This window comes from Vipera berus (genome assembly GCF_964194415.1).
Source record: "Vipera berus genome assembly, chromosome: 3".
Taxonomy (NCBI): Eukaryota; Metazoa; Chordata; class Lepidosauria; order Squamata; family Viperidae; genus Vipera; species Vipera berus.
Window position 1 is genome coordinate 149,458,424 of NC_138204.1, and position 16,516 is coordinate 149,474,939.

At 37.7% G+C, this 16,516-nt stretch overlaps 1 protein-coding gene across 5 annotated transcripts in view; it reads left to right on the plus strand.

The window, feature by feature from the left end:
• Positions 1-8,113, plus strand: part of ATXN1 (ataxin 1) — a 234,641-nt gene extending 226,528 nt beyond the window's left edge. For 4 of the 5 annotated variants that reach the window (XM_081325120.1, XM_081325122.1, XM_081325121.1 and 1 more), the window contains one exon: positions 5,662-8,113. In XM_081325120.1, coding sequence (XP_081181246.1) covers positions 5,662-6,192 — 531 coding nt within the window. In that variant the 3' untranslated portion in view covers positions 6,193-8,113. Of the gene's footprint in view, positions 1-4,724; positions 4,812-5,661 lie in introns of all 5 variants that reach the window. The other variant, XM_081325124.1, reaches the window with a different exon arrangement.
• The last annotated feature ends 8,403 nt before the right edge of the window (positions 8,114-16,516 follow it).

Sequence of the window (16,516 nt, forward strand, 5' to 3'; positions counted from 1 at the left end):
TTCCACAGCAGAATCAAGCCTGTGACAACTGAGGGAACAAGACGACCTCAACTCTACTTCGAACAAAGAGCCTGTCAGCCAGTGCATGACTGCACGCGGCGTGACAAGACTTACACGCCTAACAGCTGATATGCGCCAAGCAGCTGCTAGGCGCAACTTAAAAATCAACCAGAGACCGGCCTTTTCCAACAAAGCCGGAACCACTGTGATTATACACGAGCGAGCTTGTCACGAATAGGCCACACCCACATTCCACAATTTGACCGTTATAACTGCCATATAAGTGTATGTACTGACTCCCTTATCATTCAGCCCTTGCTCTGATGATGTCAACAGCATGCGTGCTAGTTGTTTCCAACTCTAGGGGCCGGTGCTCATCTCTGTTTCAAAGCTTGTCCGAGGACGTCTCCATGGTCATGTGGCCAGCATGACTAGATGCCAAAGGCGCACGGAACGCTGTTAGCTTCCCACCGTAGTGGTCCCTATTTTTCTACTTGCATTTTTACGTGCTTTCGAACTGCTAGGTTGGCAGAAGCTGGGACGAGTAACAGGCGCTCACTCTGTTATGCACCACTCGGGATTTGACCCACCAAACTGCCGACCTTCTGATCGACAAGTTCAGCGTCCTAACCCACTGAGCCACCACGTCCCTACACACACACACACATTATATATCTGTGGCAGTCCATATGTAATATATATATCTGTGGCAGTCCATGAGATAGTTCATTTTGGCATCCTTAAGTATGTTCCAGAAATATGGAAGCAGTGTTTTTGTTCTCTTGTTCACTGACAGTCTCACTACAGCTTCCCTTTCAGAGATTGAGAGTGCCATCATCTGGTAGAAGAAATGATGATGACCTCTCCTATTAAAGTGTCACTTTATGCAGAAGTCTAACAAAACGTAGCTGATATCATCACCTTAAAATACTTCACCAGCTGTGTTTCTCACAAGAGATGCTTCCAGAATTCAGAGACAGTCACGTAGAAATGTGAGTTTATTTTAGGTTTTCTGTAGACTCCAGGAGTTGGATGTTTTCCCAGATGAATCATGTTCTTCTGTCGTAGCAGCTACTCTTCTACTGAGGTTGTTGTTATTGTTTTTGAAATAAGTAAATAAAACCGCCTCACTAAATAGGCTTTAGCGTCTCTTACTTGGAGTGTATCTTTAATATGTTACCAGAACTTTGTTGATACAGTATTTGTGAATGGAAGTGACTGTGAGTTTAGAAGTATATCATATATAGTCCTGCAGCATGAACTCCTTATATAGCATATTGATTCCCTTATTCTTCTTCCTATGATCTGCAGTTGTGAGATAAGGTAGTGCTAAACTTCTTAAGGATTACTGAAATGGCACATCTGTGGTATTGCATTAAAAATGTAAGAACAGTTTGACAGGACAGAGCCAGTGTGCTTTTTCTTAGTTTTCCTCTTGACATGTCATTGTTAGTCTTGACAATCTAAAGCAGAGGAATGTATGGGGAAGGGAAAGCAAACGAGTAGTCAAAAAGGAAAAAAAATAGCTTGAATTCTAAGCACTATTTATTGGTTGAAATTAAGAGACATCACAGATCTGCTCATCTCTCCCTCGAATTATAACATGGGGGGAGACAGGGAGGGAGGGAGAAGTGAATCATAAGGAAGCATTATTAAATCAACATTCAATTCATAGGTTAGTGATCTATTGAGTGGAATGTGAATAAGACAAAAAACAGATTTAAAATGGAAGAAAAAATATTGCATTCTATGTCTGAATGCATCCTGGTAATATTATGGTGGTTTAGCCAGGCAGTTGATAAACACTGAAAAATCATTTTCTATATGAGTTAAATTCTATACTGCATAAAGCACTATATAATCAACAGATCAGACAACAAAACAGATACAGCATCAAAGCTAGCAGATGTAAGACAGTGTTTTATGGTTAGTTATAGACAGTGATGGGATTCAAATAAGTGAACAAGCGGTTCTCTGTGTGGATGCCACTTCCGGAATTCCATTTTGAGCCCGGGGAACAAAAAATTAGCTACCAGTTCTGCAGAAGTGGTGCAAAACAGCTGAATCCCACCACTGGTTAAAGACTAATAAACTTATATGGTTTCAACTTTGACTGACCAGCATCCAGTATCAGATGCAGGAATTGTGCTATTCTTAGTAGGTAGAACTGCAGATATCATATAGCTCTAATATATCAATAATTTTATGAAAGATGCAGTTATTTTGTATTCAAAAGGATTGAACATGAGGCATCTGTTAGTATTGCTTGAAAAGAGTCTGGTAATCCACTACTTCAGCAATCTAGATTTATTGGGATAACTGTTCATAATTGCCAGTTTGGAGATCTTGCCTGGAAACTCAAGCTCAGATTTAAAAAGGTTGATGAGCTAGTTAGATCAATTGTCCCCATTTTAATATAACTGTTCTAGGTTCCATACAATTTGACGATAAAGGGATTTGATAGTTAGAAGCAGACCTTGTTTTATTTCAGAGTCCTATAATAATTTGTGGTAAAAAGTTTTAATCTTGTTAAATTATTTTCCACAAAAAGAACTGATAAAACTACTTGTAATTCAAATTGGAAGCAAATCATAATTTTGCTAAGTAGATTAACAATTTTTATTTTTTAATTTCTTATTCATGATTCAGCTTCCACCCTATCAGAATATGATTGTACCCAACCTCTGTTAAGAGTAGTTAAATTTTTGAAATTTAACTTTGAAATCAAAGTTGACTTCAAAGTTGACTTCTCAGCAATAACCCAACCCAAAATCTCTTCTGAATGCAGAATCCAGCCTCTAATCTTTTAGATAATTAAACCAGTATTTTTAAAGCAAGAAATATGATTAGATTCCCCTAAGAGCTAAAGAACCTGACTGGAGAACTTATTCATGGAAAGATACATCGTGCCATATACATAATTAACATCCTCACTTGCAGATCCAACCTGTACTTATTCTGCCTTAGAATATAATAATAATAATAATATAAAGTTGGAAGGGACCTTGGAGGTCATCTGGTCCAACCCCCTTCTCAGGCAGGAAACCCTATACCATTTCAGGCAAATGGCTGTCCAGTCTCTTCTGAAAAACCTCCAGTGTTGGAGCATTCACCACCTCTGGAGGCAGGTTGTTCCACTGGTTAATTGTTCTAACTGTCAGGAAGTTTCTCCTTAGTTCTAGGTTGCTTCTCTCCTTGACTTGTTTCCATCCGTTGCTTCATGTCCTGCTTTCAGGTGCTTTGGAGAATAGCTTGACTCCCTCTTCTTTGTGGTAGCCCCTGACATATTGGAACACTGCTATCATGTCACCCCTCACCCTTCTCTTCATTAAACTACACATACCCAATTCCAGCAACCGTTCCCTATATGTTTTAGCCTCCAGCCCCCTAATCATCTTGGTTGCTCTTCTCTGTACCCTTTTTAGAGTCTCAACATCTTTTTTACATCGTGGTGACCAAAACTGGATGCAGTATTCCAGGTGTGGCCTTACCAAAGCATTGTAAAGTGGTATTAGTACTTCACTTGATCTTGATTCTATCCCTCTGTTAATGCAGCCTAGCACTGTGTTGGCTTTTTTGGCAGCTGCAGCACACTGCTGGCTCATATTGAGGTGATTGTCTACTAAGACTCCGAGATCCCTCTCACAGTTACTACTATTGAGGAAGGTACCACCTATACTATACCTATGCATTTAATTTTTCCTGCCTAAATGTAGAACCTTACTTTTTTCACCATTGAATTTCATTTTGTTAGATAGTGCCCAGTGTTCGAGTCTGTCGAGATCCTTCTGTATCTTAAGCCTATCTTCTGGAGTATTGGCTATTCCTGCCAGCTTGGTGTCATCTGCAAATTTGATGAGTTCCCCATCTATCCCCTCATCCAAATCATTAATGAAGATATTGAAGAGCACTGGGCCCAGAACAGAGCCCTGGGGCACCCCACTACACACTTCCTTCCATGTAGATGCGGTTCCATTGAGGACCACACGCTGAGTACGGCCTGTCAGCCAGCTACGAATCCATCTGGTGGTAATGCTATCTAACCCACATTTTTCTATCTTATCAAGTAGTAGGTTGTGATCTACTTTATCAAAAGCCTTACTGAAGTCCAAGTATTTTGATTTTGTGGTTTTAAAAAGTGGTTTGTACAGTCATTCATTCATTCATTCATTTTGCTACTTCATCAGTTTGTGCAGTCCATCTGTAACAGTTGTTTTTATTTTACATTCATTGATCATGAACATTTTCCTTGCAACTTGGTTCCATGATAGTAATTTTCTGGTTGGTTGGCCTTCACGTGTTACGTGTCCTTACATTGGTTTCCATTTTTTTGTAGGCAGGATTGTTTAGTCCAGTCTTGCCTTTGAGATGTTATTTCAGTTCCTCTCCCATCGTTCTTGCAGCAACAAATTAGCACAAACCCAGAAGGAAACTCTGGACTGGAAATACAGATTTGGTCCTACACAAAAAGGCAATGGAAAGGCCAGAAGAAACCTATACAAGCCAAACTCCCAGAAGATCTTGGTGCAATGCAACATTGAGATTCATGATAATAAAGAAATAATAATATTTGGAGCAGCTACTGAATATAGGCAAGAACATAGTATGGTGACTTTGGATGTACTCAGGATGTGGTTATTACCAATTTGGCTAGAATAAGTAAAGGCCTTCCACAACTTTCTGCTTTCTTACTTGTTCTTCTATTGAATTGTTTTGCTTTACAGAAGGGTCTCTGTAGACAATCAGATCAGCTTCTTAGCAAAAATAAAATCTGAAAAGGATTCACAAACTTTTCTTTAACGTGAGGTCAGGTCAGTAAACCACATTTGCAAAATATTCCCAGGAGAAAAATCTCCATGATAATATGTATATGTCATCCTGGCTCATGTGAAAATCATTATGCATACAACATAGTCCTCAACTTACCACTGGTTGCTTAATAACCATCCAAAGTTACAATGGACTTTCACGTAGTCACATTATTGCATTTTGGGCATTTGGGAACTAGCTCGCATTTATGATTGGTTGCAGCATCCTACAGTCACATGACCACAATTTGCAAACCTTTTTGCTGATTTCTGGTGATTCTTGCCAGTTTCCAGCATTGGATATGCTGAATCTGTTTAATGAGCACATGATTTGCTTAATGGCAATAACAACTCATTTATGACTGTTGTAAAATCTGTGGTAAAATCAAACCAGTCATATAGTTACTTGACTTAAAACTGCAAGACTTATGACTGAAGTTCCAGACTCCATTGTGGTCCTACGTTAAGGGCTATTTATGTACACACACATGCAATGGCTTTTTGACAGATCACTGTATTGAAGGGACTTAATTGAACTATTGATATTGAACATTCCAGATATAATATACCTGAACAGAAAAAAATGAAAAATCAAAGTTTCATCTGTACCACCAACACCTTTGAAGGATCTTTCCAGAAGTACATAAGAGGAATTTACTGTTTTATGTCTCCTGCCAAGGCTATGAAAAATCTTGGAGTAAATTTTAATCTGAATGCTGTACATTTGTTTTCTGTGAATGAGAACACACGTTCTCTGGAAATACATTTATCAGTCTTTGAAAATATACATGTAAAGAACAAGCAAATGAGCATATTAAATTTCATATCCGTGTTTTCTATTTTCTGTCTACAGGTCAGTGTTGAAGTTTTGGTAGAATATCCCTTTTTTGTATTTGGACAAGGCTGGTCATCCTGTTGCCCTGAGAGAACAAGCCAGCTCTTTGATTTGCCGTGTTCCAAACTCTCTGTTGGTGATGTCTGCATATCACTTACACTCAAGAATCTGAAGAATGGCTCAATTAAAAAGGGCCAGTCCATGGACTCAGCTAGCATCTTGTTGAAGCACTCTAAAAATGACAGTCTAGTTGGCAGTAGACATAGGTATTTGGAGCAGGAAAATGGGATTGATCAAGGCGGTGCAAAGATGACATCTGAAAATGGTGAACTGAAGTTTCCAAACAAAATAGGATTACCTGCAGCATCTCTACTCACCAAATCAGAATCCAGCAAGCCCACAGCAACTCGGAAGAGGAGGTGGTCAGCCCCTGAAACACGGAAACTAGAGAAGTCTGAAGAGGAGCCACCGTTGACTCTTCCCAAGCCTTCTTTTATTCCTCAGGAGGTTAAAATTTGCATTGAAGGGCGATCCAATGTAGGCAAGTGAAGTCTATTAGGAAAAAAAATTAGAATATCCCTTGTCATTTTTATCCAGATTACTGTACTGTAGGCTAAATAACCGAGTATTTACATGTTATCATCTTATTTTAGGTTTATGTTTATAACGTTGTTATAGTTGCAGTTAGTATTATGCAGGAGACAGGTGCATACTTCCCCCACCTAGGTGTTCATTGGTGATTATTTTTATCAGGAGCTACAAAAAAGGGCAGTATCTGCTTGACACGTGAACACACACCCTTTGTGGAAGCAAATGTTGACATGGCACCTGTTTTCCAACACTTCAAACAGAATATTAGTCTGGCAAGAAAACTCTAGGAAAGACAAACACTATTGCCTGATTCAAGAGTAGAATTGAGAGTTCCACAGCAATGTGATTTGATGGTTCTCTCAACAAATTTCTGATGACATGTAGTCCAGGGGCAATAATGGAGAACCGAGCACTCTTTGAGACTTTGCACAATAAAGTGATTTTTCTTTTAATTTTCTGATTTTTTTTGTCTTGTATTTTCCATTCCCCCATCCAAACCCATACTGTGTCCCAGAGTGGGGGAATCTAACTGCACTATTTTTATTAATATTGTTGTTGTTGTTATTATTGCTCTTCTCAGAGACTGCCACATAGAGATTTCATCTCCACTTGCTAGCACAATGGCATAGCAAGAGCGTAGCAGCTGATTCTTGCTTTGCTAAAAATGGTAATTTGCTTAAAGTGTGATAATGTTGGTGTCAATATAGCACGTTACAAATTGTGGATATCGTAACTTGTATACAGCATGTTGCCGCTAACATTTGCTTCCACAAAGTAACTATGTACTTTCCTTTGGGAAAGTGAACAAAATTGTTTGCAGTTAGGTTGCATTTTTAAAAAACTCTAGTACTGTTTTTTAAAATTCTGTACTAGGACTAGTGCCACTTTTTACAAATTTCAGCGTGATAACGAGGAAATGGGAGAACATAGAATGTCTTTGAGCACTTAAAATGATAATCAGAGTTTCCATGCTGAGAATCCTGGCTTAACACTCAGCAAATCCTGCATTTTGCTTTATTCTCTTTTGGGTTGGGGGGGAGGAAAGAGAATATTGACATTTTCAACACTGTTAACTAAGTAGGTTTTTTCACAAGCAAGAATGCTGAAAATTTTCGTGTGGTATCAAAGGGATGAATGTGAATTATGAACTCGTATGTGACAGTCGTTGTCCACAAGGACTACTTAATAGGAGGCACTTTTAAAACTTTTATGCTTGTGAAAACGTTAAAAGGTATATGCAAGCTGACAAAATAATAAAAGAATAAGAAAGAGCATAAGGGAATAAGAAGAAGAAAAAACATTGTCCAGTGTTTTTGAAAAAGTTGGACTTTAAAGAATCTTGCAATTTGCACATCTTGAGTTTATCATTTGTGTGGTATTCTTGCAGTTTTTAATTTTTTAGGAAGGGAGAGGGGCTGAAAAAGCTTAAACAAATGTAGCAGTTATTTACTAACCTGCCTAATTTCTAGACCTTTTTAATAGGGTTAGACTTTCTTTCAATTTCTTTTACTTTCTTTGTATCATATCTGTCACCCTGAACCAGAAAAGCTGAGAATTCCTCTTCAGATTTTCTGAGTTTTCCATGAGTCATTTTGACACAGAAGCAATTTTTATGTTTTGTTTTAATTCAGTTTAATTCTGTGTTTTATTGTAAAATTACTATTTCTTAATTTTCAATTACTTTTCTTCTGATTAATAGTATAATGTTGATGTCTAAATTTGTTACAACAGGATGATGGGTAAAAGTTTATCCAATTAAACTCTATCAGTAGCTACAGTTGCAAGAAAAAGTATGTGAACCCTTTGGGATTACGTGGAGTTTTGCATGAATTGGCCATAAAATGCGCTCTAAACGTCATGTAAGTCACAACAATAGAATAACACAGTCTGCTTAAAATAATACTACACAAACATTAGCTGTTGTCATGTTTTAATTGAACATAAGATGGAAACATTCACAATGCAGGGTGGAAAAAGTATGTGAACCTTTGGACTTAATAACTGGTTGACCCTCCTTTGGAAGCAATAACCTCAACCAAACGTTTCCTATAGTTGCAGATGAGACCTGCACAACGATTTGGAGTAATTTTAGACCACTCCTCTTCACAAAACTGTTTCAGTGTAGCAATATTCTTGGGATGTCTGGTGTGAATCGCTCTCTTAAGGTCATGCCACAGCATTTCAATCGGGTTGAGGTCAGGACTCTGACTGGGCCACTCCAGAAGGCGTATTCTGTACTGTTAAAGCCATTGTTTTGTTGAATTACTTGTATGCTTTGGGTCATTGTCCTGTTGCATCACCCATCCTCTGCGGAGCTTCAGTTGGCAGACAGATGGTCGTACGTTTTCCTGCAAAATGTCCTGATAAACTCTGGAATTCATTTTCCCATCAATGACAACAATCCATCCAGGCCCTGAGGCAGCAAAGCAGCCCCAAACCATGATGCTCCCTCCTCCATGTTTTACAGTGGGGATGAGGTTTTGATGTTGGTGTGCTGTGCCTTTTTTTCTCCACACATAGTGTTGTGTGTTTTTCCCAAACAACTCAATTTTGGTTTCATCTGTCCACAGTATATTTTGCCAGTAGTGCTGTGGAACATCCAGGTGCTCTTTTGCAAACTTCAAACGTGCTGCAATATTTGTTTTGGACAGCAATGGCTTCCTCCGTGGTGTCCTCCCATGTACTCCATTCTTGTTTAATGTTTTCCTTATTGTAGATGTGTCAACAAAAATGTTAGCATGTGCCAGAGATTTCTGTAGGTCTTTAGCTGACACTCTAGGATTCTTCTTTACCTCATTAAGCATTATGCGCTGTGCTCTTGCAGTCATTTTTACAGGACGACCACGCCTAGGGAGAGTAGAAACAGTGCTAAACTTTCTCCATTTGTAGACAGTCTGTCTTACCGTGGACACATGAACATCAAGGCTTTTGGAGATACTTTTGTAACCCTTTCCAGCTTCATGCAAGTCAACAATTCTTGATCGTAGGTCTTCTGAGAGCTCTTTTCTGCGAGGCATGGTTCACATCAGACCAGTAAACCCAAAACAGGTGTGTTTTTTTAAAGGGCAGGACAGCTGTCAGAAACACCACCAATATCATCACACTGATTGGAGTCAAGGTTGGCTCACTCCTGGCTCCAATTAGCTCTCGGAGAAGTCATTAGGCTAGGGGTTCACATACTTTTTCCACCCTGCACTGTGAATGTTTCCATCTTATGTTCAATTAAAACATGACAACAGCTAATGATTGTGTAGTATTATTTTAAGCAGACTGTGTTTTTCTATTGTTGTGACTTACATGACGTTTAGAGCGCATTTTATGGCCAATTCATGCAAAACTCCACGTAATCCCAAAGGGTTCACATACTTTTTCTTGCAACTGTATATGACTGATCACAGAAATCTGAAGTAAATTCAAGGGTGGATCCAAAGGGTCTAAACTCCTGCTGATTTAGTGGCTTCCATCTTAAAACCAGATTCTGATTAATAGTCACATTAAAACCTATTTAATTATTCACAGATAAGTAATTGACTATATACCAATCTGTGAAAAGAATCACTTAAACTATTACGGTAGCCTATTTTAAAGCTTAGATAATAAATACCACACTAATTTCTGAAGTTTTAAAATCAGGATTTCCTGAAAGATGCTGTGGGCATTTTCACACACGAGACTAAATCTTAAGTATCCATTGAATTTGTAATGTAACTCTATATGGACATGTTCTATCAATGTTATTAAATATGTTTACATGTGATACAAATACTATGTGAGAACCTCAAAGAAGTCTAGTGTCTTGTGTGAAAATGGTACAAAAATGTTTTTTTGGCAGTGCTATATTCCAGCTTACCAAGCTTAGGTGGGTGATCATCAGTTATCTTCTTTCCCTAATTTGACTTGGATAAAATTCAAAGAAAGAACAATCTAAGGTAGAAGGTGTGGTATACTGCATATATAAGCAGGCTGCTTACCCTTGATCTCTTTTCTGTGATCATTTCACTTTCCCTAAGGTGGTCATTGTCTGCAAAATGAAATGGATTAAGCCAAAATAGACAACTGGCATCTCCTGCTACAGAAGCACATGATAAATTGAGACCTTAGCTGAATTTAACGAATTAGTAGTTCAGTTTAGTTGCCCTACAGATTTTTTTTTAATCTTTGACTCTGATGACTTGCTGGTTGACATAACTCCATTGATATCAGGTTCTTATCTGGCAAGAATCTAAAGTTTAGAAATCAAAACAGAACTTTAAAAACAATTTCTCCAGATGTTCATTTCCCTGCCCGTTTGCCTAAATACTATACCTTTAAAATTTCCAGTATAATCCTCTCTTTAATCGTGTTTGTTTGTTACTTGAACCTTAGCTCACATCAGAATGAATCATTTTTGTACCAATTTTGGGGATGCACCAAAAATGTGCTTTAAAGTAGCTTGAAAATCTATCTTGAATTGTTATTATGACCTCCCAGTAATTCATTAGATCACTGGGCGGGTTCCTTCTCACAATCATATTGCTTTTTTTTTGTGCTGTAATATTTTTTCCAACATTTCTGCTCAGAGAATTTGCTTAATCTTCCATAAACTCTGCTCAGGGCACTTTCAATTTATTGTTCATTGAAGTTTTATTTTGGCTTGTTTTTGTTTTCTTTTCATTCTCACTTCAACCTCTGATAGCAAGAAGAACAGTAAGATATGAGGCAAAATTCCTATTTCATTCCTATCAAGTACCACTATTTTCATGTGTCCTCAGAGAACATTGCCTATAACAAAGCAGGGATTACAAAACTGACCACATCTCTAAAACTAACACTAATAAGTGCAAGAAATAAACCAATACTAATAAATGGTTCAAGCAATAGGAATGTATTTGTTCTCTACTTGCATTAGAGACTTAGAACTTGCAATTGTTACTTCCGTCCAAACATGGCTTCCCGTTGCTGTGCTTTTGCTTCTTTTTAGTATGTGCAATATTTTATGTGCCAATTTAGATTCACCTAAAGGTGACAACAGACTTTCCTCTTGCCATCTTTTTTGGAGGGTTAAATGTAGGGTCTTATGCCTTCCTTTGAAAACAGTAGGGGTGAAATCTGTCTGGATGTCAACAAATTGCAAAGCCTGGACCGGGGGCTTCTTACAGCTCCTATTATTCAGTGCCCTGCTGAGGGGGGAGGGGGGAAACCCAAGCAGAGAAAGAAATGTCAGATGTCTGTCTCCCTCAAAGGTGGTTAGTGGAAAAGATAATATGAGCCGAGTCTCATTCTGTGAAGTTGAATACCTATATGCAGTAATTCATTACTGCATATATTAATGAAATATTGGGCATCCTTTGATGGGTGCAGTCTTCAAGAGAGCATCATATTCTCTTTTACATTTATCATGACTAATCTTCACTTGGATTGGAAATGTGGATAAATTCAATCTTGTGTAGGAAGAATGGCATCCCTGTGTCTTTCTGTGACTGATGAAAGCTTGTTCTTGGATTGTAGCTCTCTTTTGTGAGTTTGTATAATTTTGCCCTTAAGACTACCTTATCTGACTTTCTTGGCTACGGAAACAAACTTATAAACTGGGGCTAGTGCTATGACCTTTTTTGTTCTACATTTCCCAAATTCCAAAATTACTCAAGGCAAGTTCTAGTCCTATTGATGTTTGCAGTGGAATTTGTGTTGGGTTCTTTTGTCCTCTTCATCAATGGGATTAAGATTTGAGCCTTGTGCTCCCAAGTGCCTTAGTTTCTCTTTTTAAAAGGCACCCAATTTCACACGAAAGATTTTAATGCCATGCTTGTTCCTGCAACTTGTCCTGTAAACTCTGGTTCACAGTGTCACTCCCTTTTCAATTTCTTTTAATTACTGAAATAGTGACAGTTGTACAGGACATTTTAAGATTAATGTCATTGTAAAAGTCTGTACAGTATCCACATGGCAATATTAACTGACACCGTTTTTTCCTCCCCTTGTTTTATTTTTGTATTAGACCTTCTTTAGTTTACAATGAAACTATACAATCACCAATAAAATTAGTCAGGGCAAAGGAAAAAAAATACCAGAACCTCTTTATAGGAATTTCTAAATAAATATATCTATATCTATATATCTATATCTATATATCTATATATAAAATGACTGTTCCTTATAGTGTTTAACTTAGGCATCATTTCAGTTTGTCTGGGCCACATGGTGGGGTTTCAGAATGTGATGTCACTTACCTCATATTCTGCATACAAATCTCAACTGTTAAAAAAAATTCTCGGTCTTCTTTGTCCTCTACCCATTTCCTTTTCTTTCCTGGAAAAAAAAAGCATGCCTAATCCCTGGCACCCCACACCCTCCATCTGATATTTTTTCTATTGTTTGGGAGCTAGGAAGTGACATCACAGCTTGATTTCCCGCAGTCAAGGAACATTTAGAAACCTTTCAAACCTCTTACTCAGGGATGGGGCTTGTGTATGGTGTGGTACACTGATGTGACCAGAAGGAGCACTTTTACTGCTCTGGAGTAGGGATGTTCAATTCCAAGGAGTTGTTTGGATTTCCTGCATGATTATGAATTTGTAAGATTAATCGTCGTGTGCAGTATAAGCAACAGATCCAGTCAGAGCTGTGGCTTTGGGTGATAGGAAAGACATCCTATACACAGTGGCTTGTTTTGCTTTGCTATATTGCCAAGCTAGGGGGAACGGGAGACCCACAACAGTGATAATTTTTAATTAAGAAATAAGAATGCTGTTTTAAAGGTATTTTGCGGTGCTTTGAATTTTTGACATGGGTTACTAAATACTGCTTTTTTAAAAAATGCCATATATATATATCCAGGCCCCAGTGTTGCTTTCTTCAGGATTCAGATCTACAAGAAAATAGGCATGATCCCAAATCTTTAAAGTGAAATGTATGCTTACCCCTTTGAAATCACAGATCTAACTATACCTAAAAGTACTAGCTTCAGCAGAACTATGCATTGATGGGTCGTTTCAGTGAATGCCTGGTTCATTGAAGGCCCACTTGTGTGTCAGAGTTCACTTTTTTTTAATATGCCTGCTATTATGGATGACGCCACAGATTCACATTGAATATTAGATGACTTGGATAGACTTTCTGCTCGTTTGATCTCAGATCATACAGTGAAAATCGCTATAGATGGGATTAGTGATGGACTTAGCCATACCTATTCCACTAGCAGTTGAGAAGGGAAAGAAAGCAGCTGACATGTGGCCCAAAGGCAGTGTTAACTAATAGTAAAGCAAGGTCTAAAAGTTAAGTTCCACAGTACCATCTGTTTGTACTAACAATGTGGCTTTGTGGTATCGGTACTTAGAACTTCTTCAGAAGTAGCGTTCCACATCTGGAAGGGACCTTCTGTGAATGGAGAGTATTTTATAGCTGTTATAGAAGCAGAAACATAAAGACGTCAATAGGCCCTACTTTATTATAGCCCCACACGAACACTTCTATTGATTACACAAGTGAATTAATGGCTTTTCCCCTGCTCCCAGTTCTTTGACCCAGTACCTTATATCTGATTAACTGCAATTAAGCATTTGTTCCCTTTTGTCTCATCTCCTATGAAATGAACACTGTTAACAGCAATATGTGATTCCCCCCCGCCCCCCCGGCCTTATATTATTATGTATAGGTATTGTCCAATCAAGGGACAGACACAGTAATAATAGCATAAAAACAAAGGAATACCGTTCCCTGTTTTTAAGCAGAATGTGGTTAATGTTTTGCTTTTTTTTAATGTTTATTACTCCGAAGATTCCCGAAAAAGGATGGTCCTCCCAATTGTAATTGTTGCTTTTGAGAGCATGGAAATCTTTTGTTGATTTCCTTTGTAGATTCTGAGAGCAGTATTGCGTTTTTCTGTTGATGAGGAAATTCCAAACAAGTTGCACACTTCTACTCCAGAGTTCACTTTCTTTTACATAGATGACCTCGCTTCTGATGTGTTACCTTACTGATAGGATCTTTACTTGTAGCACTATAACTGGTGGGAATATTTTTTTATGTGAACCTAATTTGACGAGAAGGTTAAACAAACTTTTTTGAAGCACTCACATTGAGAGGAGTACAGGTAATGTTTTTTAAAAAAATTGCACAAAAGAAACGAATGTTTGGAATGATTCATTCAGTATTTGAAAAGCGATGGATATGTTGAAAATTGTGTGTTGTTTGTAAAAATTAAATAAACCTACGAAAGTCAAGAAAGGGTGAAAGTTACAATTTTTTTTGTATATAGAAGACTCTCATGGATGATCTGATTGGTTCTGGCAGGAAAGAATGGCTAATTAACAGGTTTTTCAAAGACAGTATACCCAGGTTTGCATTTTCATTATATGAATTGCATTATTGGGGCAGGGGAGAATGGTCACCTTTAACAGCATTTGTCCCTCTTTAATTTAAAGTTGATTGGGATGTCATGACATCTTCTAAGGATAATTTTGGTTTTGCACTTCCTGTACTTAAAAAAAGAAAACAACCCAAAGAATTTCCAAGTGGACAAGAAGTATTTGTTACAAGGGATTCTCAAAGTGAATAAAGAAGTGAGGGAGATCATATTGTCTCCTGTAATTCCCCTCTTCCCCAAACTTATATACACATGTACACCTCTCTTTTTATGCCTGGAACTGTTAAAGACAATGTTAGTTATTCTAGCAGTTGTACAGAGAGTTTGTATTATTTTTCATTTGGTTCTGGGAATGTTTATTACTGGCACACCAAAAATGAAGGGAATCTAGGAAAACTAATACTTTTGAGAAAGAGGTCCAAAATGTGCGTACAAAAGAAAGCCTTTAAAATGAAGGGGATGGGGGATGACTGTTTTCTGAATCCTTCTCTCCTTGTGCCATGCAGTCTCTACACATAATTTTTGAGTCTAATTCTGGTATTCAATATAGAAGGAATATAACTTCTGTATTAATACGAACCCTTCAGGTGCAGTGGGATGGCCTCTCATACAATCAAATGAAGTACTTTTAGTGAATGACTAGTGTTTCTATAATAGGGATTGCAAAAATTAAGTTTATTCTCACTGTTATTGAAAAGGACTTGAGTCTTCCATGAAAATTGATCCAAGGCTTCATTAAAGTTGCTTTTGTTTGTTCATTTACTTTCACTTGATCAAAGCTTTGGTTCCCTTTTCTTCAGCCAACCAATAGGCAGCGCTGGATGTATCTTCTGCAATAGATTTAACTTGCTGGTGCTGGAACTGCTTATAATAAAAGTCTACTGAAAGTCAGCTTCATTGAGGCCAGGAATGTGACATTATAAAAGTCCAGAGTACAGGGATTTGCAATTTACAAAGATCTTGCCTTGACAACAGTTTTGTATGCAACAGCAGCTTATGAATTCTTGACACATTAAACATCAGATTATGCAGAATCACTCTTTAAAGGTATTCTATTTAATTTTAAATCTGTATTCAAAACTAGCAGTAGCAGACATAGATATACCAGCCAAAAAAGGGGGGGGGGACCAGGAGTCTTCTGAAAATTACTGATGTGTACTTTTCCTCTTGCAATTAAGCTCTTTGTAACTGAATTTACAGTTTAATTTTAGACTACAAATCTTTTCCAGTCAAGAGATAAAGAAGAATGCAGTAAATGCAGACATTTACCGCCCAAATAAATGCAAATGTAACATACATTGAGGCTCTGTGATTGGTGGTAGAAGTTAAATTTTGATTTTTTTTAACAATAATTGTTTGAGTAAATTCAAATTGCCAATTGTTCTGCATCTATTTAACCCCAGGGAATAGGCCTCAAGTACTTGAAATGTCTCAAAGTGTTGGGTGTAAATATGTTAAGCATTTCCTCAGCTGATTGATAATTTCCCTCATGTTTTTACTGTATCTCAGGATTTTTGCCTCTCATGACTCTGTGAAGATGTACAGCTTTATTTTGACTGGTCTTTTTGTTAGGGGAAAAAAATCTGTTTTTAAGATAAAGCATGACATCAGAAAGCACCTTTCTATCTCTTTCATTTAAATAATTAAGTTGAATAGACAAATTTCAGATGCCTACTTGCAGTTTTTGGTAGCATTTTATCAGTGGTTTGAGCATCCAGCAAACTCAGTGAATGTTTCCCAAATCAATACATAGTTCCGTTTCTTTTAAATGATTACAAATGATTACACTTTCAATGTCCTGCCAGATGTTGGCCTAGAGAAAGGGGTACCATAGCTTTATGCTGAGGTCATATTGGGCTGACATGGCCAGTACAAAGGAGAAATAGGGAGGGAACGTTTTGCACCTTATAGAATGAAAAGAGAAATTGCATACCGACA